The 20969-nt window shown below is 36.8% G+C and overlaps 1 protein-coding gene across 1 annotated transcript in view; it reads right to left on the bottom strand.

The window, feature by feature from the left end:
* Positions 1–5777: 5777 nt before the first annotated feature.
* Positions 5778–20969, bottom strand: part of C20H16orf87 (chromosome 20 C16orf87 homolog) — a 110874-nt gene continuing 95682 nt past the window's right edge. The window contains exons 4-5 of the mRNA XM_050773428.1: positions 13651–13833; positions 5778–6790 (exon numbers count right to left, since the gene is read on the bottom strand). Coding sequence (XP_050629385.1) covers positions 6672–6790; positions 13651–13833 — 302 coding nt within the window. The 3' untranslated portion in view covers positions 5778–6671. The remainder of the gene's footprint in view (positions 6791–13650; positions 13834–20969) is intronic.

The following is a 20969-nucleotide window of genomic DNA, read 5'->3' as shown; positions in this document are numbered from 1 at the left end:
AAAAAAACAAGAAAAAAATCACATTTACAATAGCATCAAAAGAATAAAATAGTTTTCAAAAAAAAAAAACAAAAAAAACAGAGTTTCGCTGTTTTTTTAAAAAAAAACAACAACAACAGAATTTCGCTCTGTTGCCCAGGCTGGAGTGCAGTGGCACGATCTCGGCTCACTGCACCCTCCGCCTGCCAGGTTCAAGCAGTTCTCTGCCTCAGCCTCCCGAGTAGCTGGGATTACAGGTACCCGCCACCACACCCAATAATTTTTGTATTTTTAGTAGAGATGGGGTTTCACCATCTTGGCCAGGCTGGTCTTGAACTCCTGACCTCGTGATCCACCCAACTCGGACTCCCATAGTGCTGGGATTACAGGCGTGAGCCACTGTGCGCAGCCCAGAAATAATTTTAATGAATGTAATAAATTTTAATAAATAATAATAAAGATCTGTACCCTGAAAACTATAAAACATTGATGAAAGAAACCGAAGACACAAAAAAAGGAAAGATATCCCATGTTCATAGATTTGAAGAATACTACTTAAATGTCCATACTAACCAAAATGATACAGATTCAACACAACTCCTATCAAAATTCCAATGACATTCTTCACAGAAAACAAACAAACAAAAACTTAAAAACACAAAAGATCCCAAATAGCAAAAACAATCTTGAGAAAGGAAAACAAAGTTGGAGGCATCACAATTCATGATTTCAAATTATATTACAAAGCTAATCAAAACAGTATGGTACTAGCATAAAAACAGACACGTACACCAATGGAAAAGAACAGCAAGTCCAGAAACAAACCCAATCATGTATGTTCAAATAATTTTCTACAAGGCCACCAAGAAGACACAATGGAAAAACGATAGTATCATCAACAAATGGTGTTGGGAAAACAGGCTATCCATACGCAAAAGAGCTACACTAGACCCTTACCTTACACCATATATAAAAAATCAACTCAAAATGGATTAAAAACCTAAACCTAAGACCAGAAATCATAAAACTACTAGAAGAAAACAGGTAACAAGCTAGAAAAACTCCTGGATATTGGCCTTGGCTATGATTTTTTGAATATTACACCAAAAGCACAGGCAACAAAAAGCAGAAACAAGCGAGACTACATCAAACTAACAAGCTTCTACACAGCAAAGGAAACAATCAAGAGTGAAGAGATAATCTGTTGAATGGGAAGACATATTTGCAAATGGGAGCACATACATCTAAGGGATTAATATCCAAAATACATAAGTAATTCAAACAACTCAATAGCAAGAAAATAACCCAATTTAAAAATGGGCAAAGCTTCTGAATAGACATTTCTTTTTTTTTTTTTTCTGAGACAGAGTCTCGCTGTCGCCCAGGCTGGAATGCAGTGGCCGGATCTCAGCTCACTGCAAGCTCCACCTCCCGAGTCTACACCATTCTCCTGCCTCAGCCTCCCGAGTAGCTGGCACTACAGGTGCCCGCCACCTTGCCCGGCTAGTTTTTTGTGTTTTTTTAGTAGAGACGGGGTTTCACCATGTTAGCCAGGCTGGTCTCGATCTCCTGACCTCGTAATCTGCCCGTCTCGGCCTCCCAAAGTGCTGGGATTACAGGCTTATGCCACCGTGCCCGGCCTAAATATTTCTTTAAAAGAAGACATACAAATGGTGTACACATATATGAAAAAGTGCTCAGCGTCAGTAATCATCAGGGAAATGTAAATCAAAACAATAATATCAGCTCACACCTGTCAGGATGGCTATTATTAAAAAGACAAAAAATAACAAGTGTTGGTCAGGATGTGCAGAAACAGAAACTCCTGTATACTGTTGGTAGGAATGTAAACTAGTACAGCCATTAGGAAAATGGTATGGAGGTTCATCAAAAAACTAAAAATAGAACTACCTTATGATCCAGCAATCCCATTTTTTGGGTATATATCCAAGGAAATGAAGTCAGTACGTTAAAGAGATATCTGCACTCCCATTTTCATTGTAGCATTATTCACAATAGTCAAGATACAAAATCAATGTAAGTGTTCAACAGATGAATGGATAAAGAAAATGTAGTATATACACACAGTAGAATACTCTTTAGCCATTAAAAAGGAAATCCTGCCATTTATGACAATATGGATGAAACTGGTGAATATTAAGTGAAATAAGCCAGGCACAAAAAAATAAGTATTTTATAATCTCACTTACATGTGGAATCTAAAAAAGTCAAACTGACAGAAACAGAGAGTAGAATGGTGGTTATCAGTGGTGAGGGAGGGGAGCTAGGAAGATGCTGGTCAAATGAAACAAACTTTCAGTTAGGAAGCATAAGTTCAAGAGATCAATTATACAGCATATCGACAATAGTTAATAACATATTGGATACTTGAAAATTGCCAAGAGAATTGTTCTAGCCACAAAAAATGGTAAGTATACACGATAATGCGTATGTTCATTATCTTTACTTTAGACATCCTACAATGTGAACATACATATTGAAACATCATGTTGTATACAATATACAATTTTGTCAACTGAAATAATTTATTAAAATAAAACAAATGAACAGAGGTTCTGAGATCAGTGAGATAATACCAAAGAGTCTAACACTTGCATCACTGGAGTCTAAGAGGGAGAAAGTAGAGCAGAAAATATATGAATGGCTTAAAACTTTACATATTTGATGAAAGGCATAAACTTACATTTAAGCTCAACAAATCCCAAAGAAAATAAATTCAAACACCCAGGCATATCATAATCAAACCAATAAAAACCAAAGACAAAGATTCCTGAAAATACTCTGAAAAAAATAATAGGTTTCATATAGGGGAATTATTACTTTAATGGCTGCACATTTCTCATCAGAAACCATGGAGGCTGAAAGAACAGAACTGTCAACACAGTATTTTATATCCAGCAAAAATATCTTTCACGAATTAAGGCAAAATAAAGACATTCTCAGATGAAGAAAAATTAAGAGAATTAAATGTCAATAGACTTGCACTAAAAGAAATTTTCCAGATGTAAAGGACTGATACCGATGTAAACTTGGAACATCAATAATTAAAGAAGATAAATACAAATGAAAAATATTGTGGTAAATGTGATAGACTGTTTTCCTGTTGGGTTCTTAAAAATATCTATGATAGTTGTAAGGAAAAAAGACATTGTCTGATGAGTCTTATTTTTTATTTTTATTTTTTGAGACCCAGCGTCTAGCTCTGTCGCCCAGGCTGGAGTGGAGTGCAGTAGAGTGATCTTGGCTCACTGCAACCTCTGCCTCCTGGGCTCAAGTAATCCTCCCACTTCAGCCTCCTGAGTAGCTGGGACTACAGGAACATGCCACCACGCCTAGCTAATTTTGTGTATTTTTTGTAGAGACGGGGTTTCACCATGTTGTCCAGGCTGGTCTCGAACTCCTGGACTCAAGCAATCTGCTCGCCTCGGCCTCCCAGTCCTGTTTGAAACTCACTCACTGCATCACTCACTGCAGCCTCGAACTCCTGGGCTCAAGTGATCCTTTAGCTTCAGCTGCCTAGTAGCTGGAACCACCACACCCAGCTAATTTTACTTTTTGTAGAGACGCGGTCTCACCACGTTGCCCAAGCTGGTCTCAAACTCCTGGCTTCAAACAACTCTCCTGCCTTGGCCTCCCAAAGTGTTGGGATTACAGGTGTAAGCCACCATGCCCAGCCAATTAATACTTTATATAAAAGAAGTAAAGAGCTTAATTTTTCTAAATTTAAGACAAACATGCAGATTAAAAGGCAAGCCAAAATTAAATATTGCCAAGTCATTTTAATGGTCAGAATTAGAGAATCAAGTGCAATTACTAGAGTTGGAGAAGTCAAATATTTTTCAATTTGAAATCTTATCTGAGGGAAAACACTATCTGATTACTTTTAGGAAGCAACCCGGAGTTCATACTGACCTTTTCTTTTCCCTTAAGTATTTCTGAAATTTAAAGAAATAAGAATAGATTCTGGCTAAATTTTCAGGTCATTTGCAATTTTAAATTTTCTCATCATAAACCGCTTCAAGCTCTTTGATCACTTCCACTGATTACTACACAAGAAATAATTTGCAGAGTTTCCCTTTTATATCTTTTACATTTAAATACAAGAAAATGCCCATAAAAATCTAAGAAATGTTCATTTCAAAAACTAACAAAATCAAACTATAAGTATTAAAGTGCCCACAAAACCATTTTGGAATACCATGGAATTGAGTGAGGCAGGGAGTAACAACTCTCAAACTACTTTTATTTAATCTTACTTATATATTTAAGAATAAATTATCTTCAACAGACCTAATCTACTTGTGGAATCATTTCAAGGTATTCTGAATAATCACATCATTTATAGATATCAGAGCAGAACAAATTGGATTAAATAAAGAACTATAATTATACTCTTAGGACATTTGCTGATGACAGAGGTTTCTCTGACACCAGTGACAAAGTAATATTTTCTGAAACCATTACGACATGCCTAGACAAATTAAATTTTTTAGCTTTATAACAAGAAAGCTCATAAATGTATCTCAGAGCATACAATTTTTTGGAAAATTGGTTAAACAGGTTATGTCACAGAGGAAACCTAATTTGCCTCTCTGCCAAGGAAATTTTTAAATAAGCCAATAATTTAACATTATGAGATCTGAAGTAATTACTTTTCTACATGGCAAGCTCCAGCCCAGTCACCAGTACCTCCTTTACCATATCCAATGAATATTTTAACATGACTTCCCTCTAATGGTCTTCAGCTTTACATGGATAGACTCTGACATCGGTAATTCCTTAGAGAGGTGCTTATTCCACAAGCTGCTCTTGCTTTTTCTGAGGACATATATATATATACAAGCGTTTTTAGATATTAATCATTTTTAAGTTTTTTTGCTTAAAATCAAAAGTTTCCTTACAGTATGTTTCAAAGATAAAATCACATTACATTATTGGGGAAACTACTAGCTAAGACTCTAAAATGCATACAAGGCTGGGTGCAGTGGCTCATGCCTGTAATCCCAGCACTTTGGGAAGCCAAGGCAGGCGGATCACTTAAGGCCAGGAGTTTGAGACCAGCCTGGCCAACATGGTGAGACCCCATCTGTACTAAAAATACAAAAAAAAAAAAAAAAATTGGCCGGGCCTGGTGGCGCTCGCCTCTAATCACAGCTACTCAGGACACTGAGGCATGAGAATCACTTGAACCCAGGAGGCAGAAGTTGCATGAGCTGAGATAGTGTCACTGCACTCCAGCCTGGGTGACAGAGCAAGACTCTATGTCTCCTAAATAAATAAATAAAATGCATACAAAATAGCTGCAGTAGTACCTGCAGACAGATACAGAATTAAAGGAAAAGGAATCCTTAGGAAAATTCTATATCCTATCTAGAGTACCTCTTAAGCTCCCTCTGCTGGTTACCATTTAAATAAAGTAGGAAAAATGTTCCTTTTTTCTTTGAGGGGGTGATGGGAGATGCAGGATGAAGGATGAAGTTGATAATGTTACTACTAAAATTGAAAGGAGATTCTCTTAAAAGGGGGCTAAATCTAACTGATGACTATCTTCTGTAAGAAGGCTTTAAAAGGATTTCCAAACAGATTGGGGGAAGAGGGACTGAAAATAAGGGGAGTGACTGCCAAGTTTGAATATGTTAATCATTAAATTGATATGCCAAAATGCAAAAGCATTTAGTATAAATCAACTATAAATGATTATAACTTAACACTAGAAAAATTAAGAATTTAAATGTATTTCACAAACTTCACCAGAACAAAAAATTTTTATCACACTATTTAATCTACTTAGTTTCAATATTAAGGTTTATTTTTTCTTCCAGAGTGAAAGTAACAATTTAAATAATTATCAGGATGTATAAACGAATATCCATTCAGATAAAACATTACTGCTTAAAAGTGGCTATCTAAGAAATATTTTGCATGTAATAAATATATTTCATGTTTAGGTTAACAGGCACCATCTTGAGAGCAGAAGTTTTTTTTTTTAACTAATAAATAAATTACATTCAAAAAAACAAGGTGTTTATATCTGAGTATATCATTAAATGTTTTTCTTCATATAGCACCCAAACTTCAAACTGTCTAGAAAGTATCTCCTAAAATATAACTCATACCTTAAGTAATAAAAATAAAGGCCAAGAAAAAAAATCAATTTAAGACAAAATGTACAGTTTATATTCTTAATTCCCCATTCAATAAAATATCAATTGCCAATTTACTAAAAGTAAATGAACTGTATAGATGCAATCTGTTAGCACTGAAAATCTGAAATATATATTTTTAAAAATCACTCTGACAGTATTTAAAATATTGCATCTCTGGTGGCAAACCTGAAAACAATCAAGCATCTTATTACCCTAGTTTTCATACCTACCCCACACCCCATCACTTTTTATCCTTTACATCCATCCAGCATTTTTTTTTTTTTTTTTGGCAAATACACTTACTTATATCCCAAACACAAAACACTGACAATACTCCTTGGTAAACAAGGAAATCCCAGAACAGTCCAAGCCTACACAGCTTGTGTGGCACAGGCTAAATGACAGGAGAGAAACAATCAATGGCCCTTATTGATGCAGTCAGAATGCTCCTGAGAGTCCGTAACTGTTTGAGAATTTGCTGATGTAATCCTGACAGAAGTTTCAGCAGGTTTGGCAGACCAAGTATCAGAGAATAAGTCTTTGATTGATAATTTTTCTATTTATTTCTGCCAAGGCGACTGAAAACACGAAAGCCTTTTCATCAGACAGGTTAGCATAGATGTCAATTTCCTTTTCCTGTTTCTCTGTTAAAAGAAAAAGGGAAAGTTTAATACAAAGGCAGTAGATGCAGTAAATTTAAATTTTTTAAAGCTTTCAAGTATTTCTTTAAATGACAGTATTATATATAATACTACAATATACATTAAATGTTACTATGCTACTGAACTAAAAAGTTTTTTAAATTATACAAAGGAGTTACCGAAATGAAGATTAAATGAAGACAATATATATTTCTATACACAGGTGATCTAACAGCTACATCATTTCTCTAAGAGCCTCATACATTTCTATCTCCTCACTGTCTCAATCAAAATGAATTTTCTCTGCTAGACAAAATTCACTCTGAGAGATGGTCCCCTTCTGAACATCAATGGTCACTTTATGAATACATTAACATACTCATCTTCATCTTCTTATACAGGAAATAACATTTATTTCTATCTTTCCCCTCTCGTTTACAAATGTAATCCAAGTTCACAGAAAATTTGAAAAAGAAAATAAAAATCACTCGTAATCTCATGAGTCAGCAAAAATCACAATTAACATCTTGGTATGTATTCTTCCAAGTTACTTTTTCAGGATCCCCTGATTCTATTTTTATTTTGTTTTGACATTCTAATCAAAGTTAAATGCATATAATTTACAATCAAATCATTTTTATAAAACTTGTTAAACAGAAGTCCTTTGACCCATGCACATTTCCCATTCTCCAAATGCAACTACTTTTTTTGTGACTTTTTTTTTCCAGTTGTTCCTTTTTGCTTTTACAAAAACAAATCTCTAAGTAACATTTGCATAAGATGCTACTTCAGGGTTTTAGGCATTACTGATTCACTTTCCCCCACGGAAAATAAGGGTTACACTGTTTTGCATCTCTTGCCCCAGTAAACACTCTGCCCATCCCTCATCTTCTCACTATAGTTCAATCAGAACTTCAGTAACATCAATTTTCAATGATTACATTATTATGCCTACGGTAAGTGATTTCACTTTTCCTTTACATTGTTTTCCCTGAAGTGATTCTCTTTTTACTTGCTTAGTTCTCATTTCTAACTCAACCCAAAGTCTTTCCTAGTTGTATAAATTTTTCAGGATGTTTATACATATAAGGTATTTTATCATTTTTATCTTGTGGAAGAAATCTCTCCAAGTCTTCTAACCTGCTCCAGTATGAAATGGTTGCTCTCTAGGCCTACTGCACAATTATCATCTTGTGCTCTTTCATCAGCATCATGCTGGAGACTCTCATCTCTAGAGGCGGGTGGACCCACCTTTGTCTTGAATCCAAAGATCCTTTCTTGGTTTACTTCCTTATTTTGGTAGCAGGTAACTTATAGGGGCTTCCTGAGAAAGGGAGTATTGGCAGCAAATTTTTTGAGACCCTGAATGTCAGAAAATATATTTAGTCTACCTTCACATTGATTCATGGTTTGACTGAGTATAGACTTGTAGGTTTCCGCTTAGAACTGTGAAGGCAGTAAATTGTCTTCTGACTACTGGTGCCACTGTTGAGAAAACCCAATACCTTTTTTACAGTTATTTTTTAAATCAATGATAAATTTACATAGAGTGAAATACACAGATTCTGTATGTGTTCAACTGGAGGAGTTCTGACAAACATATACAAACATGTAACCCATGTCACAATCAACATATAACAAATTTCCTCCAGAAATCCCTCATGCTTCTTTCCAGCCAATCCCTCTCTACACCTACAAGCAACCATTGTTCTGATTTCTATTACCATAGAATCATTCTGTCTGTTCCTAAACTTCACATAAATGGCATCATATATAGTATGTACTCTTTTGTGTCTAGCTTATTTTGCTCAACATGTTTTTGACATTCATTGATGCTATTCATATATCAGTAGTTTGTTCTTTGCTGGACAATATTCCATTGTATTAGTTCCAACATCATTTCGCTTTTCTTTTTTCTGAAAACCTGAGGAATTTTCTTTAACCAAAGAGATATGAGATATAATGACAAACTCTGGCATAATTTATCTTTTTAACCATCCGTTAGACTGGGAATTTGTAGGCCCTTTTAACAAAGAAACTAAATGTCCTTCAGGTTGGGAAAATTTTCTTGAATAAATAATTGTCATTGTTAAAGTCATTGATGACTTCCTTCTCCTCCATCTTCCATGTTCCTTATCTGAAACTTCAGTTATTTACAGATGTCAGACCTCACACTGGTCCTCTAAATTTATGGTTTCCATTCTGTGTTTTCCATCTCTTTTCAATTGATATACTTTCTGGAACCTTTCTTCAATTTTATCTTTAAGCCTTTTATTAAAGTCGTTCATTTCTGTGTATCATCTATGTCTTGGGGTTTTTTTGGGAATATTTTAAAGCTCATATTCCAACTGGCTTTTTGACCTCTGCAATTTCCTTTTAAATATCATCTTGTTCGTTTTATAATTACAATTACTTCTTTTGCTAAAGATATTAATAGTTTATAGTTTTTCTTTTCCCTGCAAAAACTTTTTGTTTTCCAGGTTATTTTTTCTCTCCTGTTGATTTGGTCTTAGCCTTTCAAACTATAATATACACTTTCTTCCAGATATCTGGGTAATTCTTGGCAATATGCTCATATATAGGAGAGTGACCAAAGAAGCTGATTAGAAACATTTACATATATGTGGAGCTTGACTGTAGTCATCAGATTAGGATGATCCAATTAGGCCACTTCTCTGTGAATCTCTAATGAGCGTATCTTTATTTGGGGCCTTTTCTCTTGGATCCTTCAGATTCTCTAGAGAAGATATGTTCCATCTTTTTTTTACCTGGACGCTAATAAGCCAAACTCAAGAACTCAGTATTTACTATGTCCTATTTTCACCTAGGCTTCCTGATCTTAACATGGTATCCTGGTTATCAACAGACACCTGGTGTTCCTGAGACCAAAGACTGTATTATTTATCTTTTTCAAAGGATAAAGTTGGGGGATAAGAGGGTAAACAGTCCTAGTGGGCTATTCATAAAAAGACTTGCAAACAATCTTCTCATTTTTAGCCTCAATTCCACTTCTACTTCCAGACATAACTGATACACAAATTTCCTGACTTTTAGGTAATTGTGTAATAAAAATCAGTTTCTTTCTTAGATTTCCCCAAAGGAGTTTAGAGCTAGATGTGTTTCTTCAATCCACCAACTTCAGCTTGAAGTCTACATTCATTCTTTTTTTTTTTTTTTTTTTTCCCGAGACAGAGCTCGCTCTGTCACCAGGCTGGGCAATGATGCGATCTCAACTCACTGCAACCTCTGCCTCCTGGGCTCAAGCGATTCTCCTGCCTCCCAAGTAGCTGGGACTACAGACGCACACCACCACACCTGGTTAATTTTTTTTTTTTTTTTTGTATTTTTAGTAGAGACAGGGTTTCACCATGTTGGCCAGAACGGTCTCGATCTCTTGACCTCGTGATCCACCCGCCTCCGCCTCCCAAAGTGCTGGGATTACAGGCATGAGCCATCACACCCGACCCATTCATTCTTAAGTTCATTAATATGATGTTCAGAATTGCCTAACATATTTTAATCAGTCAAAATGTCACTTCTATAATATCCAGAATACCCATTTATATATAAAATGAAGACTTACATCAGACTAACAAAAATTGTTATTTAATGATTTGTTTTTATGACTTTATAAAGATATATTATTACGATGATGTCTAACAAGCTTTCCTTTTCCATTCTTCCTTCTTATTCGGTTTCAAAATAGAAGTCATTTTTTTCCCCTTTGGACCTCTCATCTGACTAGATAGAAAAGTCCATTTTTAAGTTAGGTTTTTTAGACACATTGTCAGGTTTTCCTTAATTCACGTGTTAAAGTTAAAACTTGCTTCAAATTTTTCAAATGCTCTAAGAGCAAGGAATCAATAAAAACCAACGAAATAGCTATTTAGCACTAAGAAGCATATCCAAGAAATCTATTCTAAAACACCGACACTGGCCGGGCGCGGTGGCTCAAGCCTGTAATCCCAGCACGTTGGGAGGCCAAGACGGGCGGATCACGAGGTCAGCAGACCGAGACCATCCTGGCGAACATGGTGAAACCCCGTCTCTACTAAAAAATACAAAAAATTAGCCGGGCGAGGTGGTGGGCGCCTGTAGTCCCAGCTACTCGGGAAGGCTGATGCAGGAGAATGGCGTAAACCCGGGAGGCGGAGCTTGCAGTGAACCGAGATCCGGCCACTGCACTTCAGCCTGGGCGACAGAGCCAGACTCCATCTCAAAAAAAAAAAAAAAAAAAAAAAAAAAAACACACAGACATTTCAAAAGTTCATGTTAGGCTGGTACAAAAGTAAAACGACAATTACTTCTGCACCAGTCTAATGGTTCTTGTCCATATTATATTTAAGAGTACAATGGTTTACAACAAAGATTGGCAAACTAGGCCAAGTGCAGTGGCTCATGCATGCCTGCAATCCCAGCACTTTGGAAGGCCAAACTGAAAGGATCACTTGAGCCCAGGAATTTGAGACCAGCCTGGGCAACATAGTGAGACCTCATTTATACCAAAAGGAAAAAAAAATTAGCCTGGCGTGGTGGCGTGCACCTCTAGTCCCAACTACTTGGAAGGCTGAGGCAGGAGGATCACTTGAGCCCAGGAGTTTGAGGCTGCAGTAAGCCATGATCACTCCACTGCACTTCAGCCTGGGTAACAGAGTGAGAGACCTTATCTCAGAAGGAAAAAAAAAAAGAAAAGCAAGGAAAGAAAAAGAAAGAAAGAGATTGGCAAACTATAGTACAAGTACCAAATGTGGCCCACCACCTGCTTTATAAAGTATTACTGGAACACAGGCATGCCCATTCATTTATGCATGGTTTATGGCTGCTTTCCAGCTAAAATGGCAGAGCTGAGTAGTTGTGAGAGAGAGAGTATGGCCCACAAAGCCTAAAACATTTAGTCTCTGGCTCTTTACAGAAAAAGTGTAATGACTTCACGGTCTACGTAAGATTCCAGTTTGTACTACACAAAAACTAATTTAAGCAATTTCCTGCAATTTGCATCAAAAACAAATAAATTAAAAGCATATATTACTGTAGAAATAGCTTTCCTAAAATTTGTCTGTAATAAACAGAAAATGCCTAAAAAATATTTACAGCCAAATAATGCTTCCTTTTTCAAGTAATCATGAAATAAAAGCTGAAATCCGGCATATATACAGTTCTACCACAAGTATACAGATTTCATTTCCCCAGCTAAAGACTGTCATTATCTGCTTTCTCATCTCCTCTCACCCACCACCAGAAGCATTCTTTTCTTTCAGCTGCATTCCCTCTACTTCAACTGAAAAGAATGTTGTTTTCTGAGCCAGGCAGTAGTTCTCTCTTTTCCTTTTTCTCTGTTGACTTTTCTTTACCTAGTTTCCCTTCTAAAATAATCCTTGACATAGGTTTTCTGCACCCTATTGTTAAAGAAACATTCACATTGAATAAATAACTCAAACCCTCTGGAAGAGCATAATAGAAAGAAAGAGAAAAGCAGTAAAATTACCCAAGGAATAAGGAGTACCTCAGCACAGCCTTCCTAGAATACAGTAAAAAATGATATAAATCTTATTCCTTTAGCCATACAATAGTAAGACACCTTTAACTTTGATAAAAGCTAGGAATGGCTATACTGGTAAAGCTGTTTTCTAGCAATAGTAACTTTATTCAAATAAAAGCACATAAAGCAGAGAGAAATAGTGAACTGGTAGAATGTTCTCATTGTCTAAAATAAGTGAAATTTACATTTATACAAAAAGCACTTGAGTAAGACAGAACATCTGAAAAGCAAAGCATAACTCACAAATAGTGTAAGAAATTATAAATGCATTTCAATGAAGATGAAATCATTTTGATAGAGGTTTTTTAAAGCACAATAAAGAGCAACTATCCCTTTTTTAAATTAACTCCTGGCTTGAAAGTCTCAATTTTAAAAAGATACTTGTGGACATATAGAGGTTCATTATACTATTTTCTCTACTCTTGCATATGATGAAATTTTCCATAAGTTTTTAAAAAGATGTATACATCAAAGAAAAAGAGAAACTGAAGTTTTAATGTCTAAAAACAAGTTATTGGTAGATATTTGTCAGAAGAAAGGAGAAGACCTGTAAGGAGAAAAAGAAATATACTCTGGACCAAGAATTCATCTACACAAAAGCTGCCTCAGAGCAGGAAGCACACAAATCGCCCAATAAGCAGTTAAAAACTCCACCAAGAACACTTTCAATAGTAAAAGTTTAAAACTCACAGTATAACAGTTTGAAATAGTCTTAACAGAACTCAGACTTGTCTTAAAAAGACAAAAAAAAAAAAGGTCCCAAGACTGGGAAGCCGAGGAGGGCAGATTGCTTGAGCCCAGAAGTTCAAGACTAGCCTGGGCAACATGGTGAAACCCCCTCTACAAAAAAATTAGCTAGGCATGATGGTGCACACCTGTAGTCCTAGCTATTCAGGCGGCTGAGGGAGAATCACCTGAGCCCTGGAGGTTGAGGCTGCAGTGAGCCATGATTGCACCACTGCACTCCAGCCTGGGTGACAGAGCAAGACCCTGTCTCAAAAAGGAAAAAAAAGAAGGTACAATCATTTTAACAGGCTTCTCCAGGATGTCATATACAAATCACCTTTGAACTCTATTATCATCAGTTTATAGCAAGGTAAATTTTACCTAACTAAGCCTTTAGGTTTCCAATAAGAATTAAATTCCTGTGATTAAAAAAATAATAAGCATCCACCATAGAGGAAATGCTTTCAAACTAAAATATGAATTGTGATTTTAAGTCCAGGAACTCAATGCCTCCACTTTCTTCACTACTACCTAATTAAGATCCCAGATCAATTTAATACTTGGAAAAAAAAAAAAAACTGCTTGATTTATTTCATACCTCTTTCTTCCTCATGCTTTTTGGCAGATGCACTTTTAGGTCTTCCTCTTCCTCGTCTGATATGATCTGAATGGCTGTTACTTCGAGACCTCTTTCTGTTTTCTAAATCTTTATTTACTGTAGAATTTATCTTCTCTCTCCTAACTCTCTCTGTTCGCCTCCTCTTGGCCTCATGCTTGTTTTCTGTATGGATGAATAAAAGTGATATATTTTAGGGCTTAGCAAGAACTGTTTGCCCAAGTTCTCATTGTCTTTCTTTTTCTTTCTAAATAGCACTACAGTATGCTTCCTGGCATATTTCATAGAACTACAACCATAACATGTATGTCTCCCCCACACCCACATAAGAAAAAAAGAAATTCAATGGAATTCAGATCGCAATAACACATGAAGTAGGAGGAATCTTGGAAGAGAAAACAAGTTTCTTCATTTGGCAGCTTAAATTTCAGCCTCTACAAGTTCACACAATTCCATAGCAACCTGTCTGCCTTTTTCTTCCTGTTTACAAGCTAAAAGTAGTGAAATATTAATAAAAGAAAAAAAAATTCCATACCTTTTTGCCCTCTACCTGAATTAAAGATTAAAATACGTGAAATATGCAAAAGTAAAACTGATCTTAAAGACAATATATTAAGCTTACAATAAAAATCAAACAGAAAGCATCCATAACAAATATAAAAACCCTAGGCAAGTGAGTAGTTTTCACTTTAGCCACAGATAAGGTAATTTCTGATATAAGAGCATGTTGCTCCATAAATGGAATAGCAATAGGGAAACTTTACTAAATATGGTGATTTAATTAATGCAAGAAGTCACTCCTCCCACTCTAAACAAATCAAAATGTTGGATAAGACAAACAATAAACTTAAAGAAAAAAATATATATGATACCCTGCTTTAACACATACCTGCAATCAAAAGCAAGAAAGAGAATTCCCCAAATGCCAAAAATCACAGTGGTAAAGGGGCAAAACAAACAGAAAAATTCATATCCAAAGAACTAAAGGGAACAATGTGAAAGACTATAAAATAAGTATGATAATAGACTGCTGTAAAAATGAAAAGTAAAATGTAATATTATCTCCAAATAACATATCCTTGGAGAATTAATCTGAAGTTTCAAATTAGACATATACCAGATAATACAAGAACATTTAATTATCCCAGATTGCAAGAAAGTTATTAAAGACAAACAGGGTGTTGTTAAGACTTGGGCTAACATGAAGAGGTTCCTACTATTATAGGACAATTTGAGTATCAATAAAAATAATAACTGTTAATAGACTGAAATATATCAAGCATATGAATATATTAACATTAAAAACAAAAACTACTTGGCCACCATATGAAGATACTAAAGAAGCAACTCATTACTTTGAAAATTTAAATAAAGGGAAAGAACAAAGCATTTCTTCTGCTTTTTCTATTTAAACTGTGCTACTCACAGGGTAACCAAAGGGCAGATGAAGAGGTTTCTCATGTTAAAGCTAATAAATGAAGAAGGAATGACAGAATCAGAATATCAACACTTTTCAACCTGCAATGAACTAAAGGTTCTAAGCACTGAACATCAGCAGGTACTAACATCACTAAAAGAGAGAGAAGCAGGCCAGGCACGGTGGCTCACGCCCGTAATCCCAGCACTTTGGGTGGCCGAGGTGGGTGGATCACCTGAGGTCAGGAGTTGGAGACCAGCCTGACCAACATGGCGAAACCCCGTCTCTACTAAAAATACAAAATTAGCCGGGCGCGGTGGCTCAAGCCTGTAATCCCAGCACTTTGGGAGGCCGAGACGGGCGGATCACGAGGTCAGGAGATCGAGACCATCCTGGCTAACACGGTGAAACCCCGTCTCTACTAAAAATACAAAAAAACTAGCCGGGCGAGGTGGCGGGCGTCTGTAGTCCCAGCTACTCGGGAGGCTGAGGCAGGAGAATGGCGTGAACCCGGGAGGTGGAGCTTGCAGTGAGCCGAGATCTGGCCACTGCACTCCAGCCTGGGTGACAGAGCAAGACTCCGTCTCAAAAAAAAAAAAAAAAACAAAATTAGCTGGGTGTGGTGGCACATGTCTGTAACCCCAGCTACTTGGGAGGCTGAGACAGGAGAATCGCTAGAACCTAGGAGGCAGAGGTTGCAGTGAGCTGAGATTGTGCCATTGTACTCCAGCCTGAGCAACAAAAATGAACTCCATCTCAAAAAAAAAAAAAAAAAAAAAAAAAAAAAAAAAATTCCAATCTCTCCAGTCCTTAGATCTAACTTACAACTAATAGGAAAAAGAGAAGTTATTCAAGGAATATGTTAACTGACACCATGGGGATACAAACAGCACACACAAATGAACAGGTGATGCCATTTCTTCAACATCTAACTTGCAAGGAAAAAAAGAGAAAATAATAGACAATAAGAGGGTTAAAAAAAAAAATCAGGATCAGTAGCTCATGCCTGTAATCCAAAAGCACTTTAGGCATTTGGGAGGTCGAGGCAAGAGGACTGTTTGAGGTCAGGAGTTTGAGATCAGCCTGGGCCACACAGCAAGACCCTGTCTCAGCCTGGGTGACAAAGTGACACCCTGTTCTTACACAAATGACGGGGCGTGGTGGCTCATGCCTGTAATCCCAGCATCTTGGGAGGCTGAAGGGGGTGGATCACCTGAGGTCAGGAGTTCAACAGCAGCCTAGCCAACATGATGAAACCCCATTTCTGCTAAAAATACACAAATTAGCCAGGCATGGTGGTGTGCACCTGTAGTCCCAGCTACTCAGGAGGCCAAGACACGAGACCTGCTTGAACCCAGGAGGAGAAGGCTGCAGTGAGCTGAAATTGTGCCACTGCATTCTGTCCTGGGTGACAGAGCGAGGCTCTGTCTCAAAAAATAAATAAATAAATAAATAAAGAAGATAGCACCCATATGCAATTTGTGGACCTTATTTAAAATCTGTTTTTAAAACTCTAAGATAATTTATGAGAAAAGTGAAAATGTGAACACAAGTTGGATATTTAATAACAAGGAATTATTAATTTTTTATGTTATAATGGCATTGTGCTTACATTTTTTAATGTTCATCTTTTGGAAACATAATGAAATGTTTATAACTGAAATTATATGGGATTTGCTTCAAAATGATGCAAGGGAAGATGTTCAGGATTGTGGATGGGGCAGGGTTGGTCATTTTCTACTTTTGCATATGCTTAGAATTTCTCAAAAAAATAAAGGTTAAGAGAAATAGTGATAAATAAAGCTTTATATAGTATGCCTATTAAAGTCTAACAGTGAATTTAGGTTTGTTCCCCCAGCAACCCAGTCATCTCTGCAAACTTCTTTACAGCCAAACTTCTCAAAAGAGGTGCCTGTACTTCCTGCCTTCAGTTTCTCATCTCCCATTCACTCATCAAATCTATTCCAGTATAGTTCCGATCCCAATGAAACTGTCAAAAACAACAAAAGGACACATGCACACGTATGTTTATTGCGGCACTATTCACAATAGCAAAGATTTGGAACCAACCCAAATGTCCATCAATGATAGACTGGATTAAGAAAATGTGGCACATATACACCATGGAATACTATGCAGCCATAAAAAAGGATGAGTTCATGTCCTTTGTAGGGACATGGATGAAGCTGGAAACCATCATTCTCAGCAAACTATCGCAAGGACAAAAAATCAAACACCACATGTTCTCACTCATAGATGGGAATTGAACAGTGAGAACACTTGGGACACAGGAAGGGGAACATCACACACCGGGGCCTGTCGTGGGGTGGGGGAAAGGGGGAGGGATAGCATTAGGAGATATACCTAATGTAAATGACGAGTTAATGGGTGCAGCACACCAACATGGCATATGTATACATATGTAACAAACCTGCACGTTGTGCACATGTACCCTAAAATTTAAAGTATAATAATTTTTAAAAACACCTGTTATCAAATCTTAATAGACACCTCACTTACCATCTCACACCATCTCTCAAAACTTCAACAAAGATGACTACTACTTTCCTTGAAATTATTTCGCTTGATTCTCAGGCTCCCCTAGTTTCCTCATCTCACCAGCCACTCCTCCTAATCGCCTTTGTTGTGTGCTCTTCCCCCAGGTGCTTTCCCAATCTAATGTCAAAGCCCCAGGATTCTGTCCGGAGGCCTCTTCTCTTACTTAGACTTTGCCTAGATCATCTCATAAACCCACAGCATTAAACACTATTGTTATAATGGCTACAAAGTTTTCACCTTCTGCTTGATTTCTTCCCTAAACTCTAGACTGCCTACCTGACAAATTCACTTGAATGTCTCAAAGGCATTTCAAATTGTATCAAAAAACAACTCTTGATTTGCCCTCTCCCAAATCTGTTACTCCTCCTACTTTCATCATATTAGTAAAAAGCATCACCTGGTTGTACAAGTCAAATAACTTGTAGTCATTTGTGACTCATCTTGCTTCCTGTACCATCGCAAAGGCCCACAGGTACTCCTTGCAAAATATACCCATAATCTCTTCATTTCTGTCCACCTCCATGGGCAACATCCCAGCCAAACCTATTCTCTACATATCAGTCAACATTATCTTAAAAAAAAAAAAAAAAATCAAACGGCATAGCTTCCCTTCTAAAGCCTCTCATTAGCTTTTTTTCCATATTTAAAGTAAAAATTCCTTACCAAAGACAAGTCCCCAACAGATCTGGCATTTGCCTCTTTCTCCAGTCTCATGATGCTCATGCTCACCACTTTGCTCACTACACTCCAGACGTGCCTTTCCTTTAATAAAACGAGCTCCTTCCTCCGCTGAGTCTATGTATATGCTAATCCTTCTGCCTAGAATTGTCTTCCCAAGGCTCTTCATGAGATAAGCTTTTTTATTTTCTTTCAGATATCCATATACAGGTCACTTGCTCTGATTCTCCCAGCCCAAGTCACTTCCTGTAATCTACTACAGCTATAATCTGTTATTTATTTACTTATATGCTCAATACGTCTCCTCCATCAAAATACAGGCTTTATGAAAGTTAGGAATCCTTTGCCTACCTTATTTGCAGAACCTAGAACATTATTTACACAGACTGTTGAATAAATAAAATCGGATAGGACATACATTTACCTCACCACCTTCTCAAAATCCCATTGAATGAGAAGAAACATGGGAAAAGGGGAAGGAGAAAAAGGAAAATATATATGTGGTGCTGGAAAAAGGTACTATTAATGACCCAAAATTACAGAATTTCAGCAAACTGGCAACCTGATGGTTCTGATAATAAACAGCAATAAAATAAACTACAATTCAAAAATAGGAGTAAGTGATAGCTGCTATAGAAGGGAGAGCTGTTCCTCCCAAAGGAGGATTCTCAAGGATAATCCCAGGGCAGGACAAAAAGTATAGTAAGTGAGAGCAGGCCACCAGGTGATCATCAAAATAACTAGAGACTACTGCAGTACAGTTGGGTCTATGTATACAGAGCAACTGACATAAGGAAGCTCTTATGAACAGAGCAATGTGCAAGAGAACTTCAAACCTCCATAACATAGGAAAAAGCCAGCTCCTGACAGGAATGAAATATTGTAAGAGATTTCACATTCCACCCCAGAATGAAGCCTGCCTTATTTTGGCAATAAGGGAATTCACCAGTGTATTGCCTGCTCACCTCCTGCTACTAAACTCCCAGTTATACACTGAAGAGCTCTGTTGTCAAAACAGACATTTAAAACAGTATAGGATATTCACTAAACTTATCTACACTGATAAACCAAGTCCTTCATTTGTATCAAACCAACAGCCAATTAAACATTACTAGCTATAAGAAGAAAATAAAAGTCGAGAGAAGAGCCAAAATAAAACAGGAAGAACAAAGATAGTTCAACAAACAAACAAATAAAATATTCTAATGCATACCTTGAGAGATCTGAAAGGAGATTATCATTAAGAATAAAATTTTTTGCAGAAACAGAAAAACCCATCCTAAAATTCACATGGAATCCCAAGGATTTCCAAATAGCCAAAACAATCTTGAAAAAATTCAAAGTTAAAGGTCCCACACTTCTTGATTTCAAAACTTACTACAAAGCTATAATAATCAAAACAGTATGGTACTGACATAAAGGAATAAAAATAAAGCTCAGACATAAACACATACATACAGTCAAAGGATTTTCAATAGGACTCTGAGACAATTCAAGGTAAAGTACAGTATCTTCCACAAGTTGTAACAGGAAAACTGGGTATCTACACAATGTAGCATAATTCACATTAGCCAAAAAACCCTTATCTTACTCCATACACAAAAATGGATCAAATATCTAAATATAACCACTAAAACCATAAAATTGCTTTAAAAATCTTGGAAAAGCTTCATGACATTGGATTTTGGCAATAATTTCTTGGATATGATACCAAAAGCGAAAGCAAAAGCAATGAAAGAAAAAAAAAACAGGCAAAATGGATTTCATCAAAATTAAACATCTGTGTATCAAAGGACACTATCAACAGAATGAAAAGGCAACACATGGAATGGGAGAAAATATGGGCAAATTATTACAAGATAAGAGATTAGGCCGGGCGCGGTGGCTCAAGCCTGTAATCCCAGCACTTTGGGGGGCCGAGACGGGCGGATCACGAGGTCAGGAGATCGAGACCATCCTGGCTAACACGGTGAAACCCCGTCTCTACTAAAAAAAAATACAAAAAACTAGCCGGGCGTGGTGGCAGGCGCCTGTAGTCCCACCTACTCGGGAGGCTGAGGCAGGAGAATGGCGTAAACCCGGAAGGCGGAGCTTGCAGTGAGCTGAGATCCGGCCACTGCACTCCAGCCTGGGCGACAGAGCGAGACTCCATCTCAAAAAAAAAAAAAAAAAGAGATTAATATTCAGAATAATATAAAGAACTTACAAGTCAACAACAACAAAAAAATCCCCAATTCAAGAATGGGCAAAGGACTTGAATAGGTATTTCTCCAAAGAAGATATATAAATGGCCACAAAGCACATGCAAAGATGTTCAATATCACATGAATAAGAAATGCAAATCAAAACCACAGCAAGATACCACTTCATACTCACCAGATTATTATAAAAAGCAAAGCAAAACAAAATCAGAAAATAAGTGTTGGTGAGGATGTAGAAAAACTGGAACATCTGTACACTGCTGGTAGAAATGTAAAATGGAGCTGCTATGGAAAACAGTAAAGTCAGTCCTCAAAAAATTAAAATAGAATCAACATATGATCCAACAATTCCTCTGGGCATATACTCAAAAGAAATGAAAGCAGATATCAGGACAGATATTTGTATACCATGCAGCATTATTCACAATAGCAAAAACGTTAAACCA

This window comes from Macaca thibetana, chromosome 20, assembly GCF_024542745.1.
Source record: "Macaca thibetana thibetana isolate TM-01 chromosome 20, ASM2454274v1, whole genome shotgun sequence".
Lineage (NCBI taxonomy): Eukaryota > Metazoa > Chordata > Mammalia > Primates > Cercopithecidae > Macaca > Macaca thibetana.
This window is presented reverse-complemented; position numbering and strand designations above follow the sequence as displayed.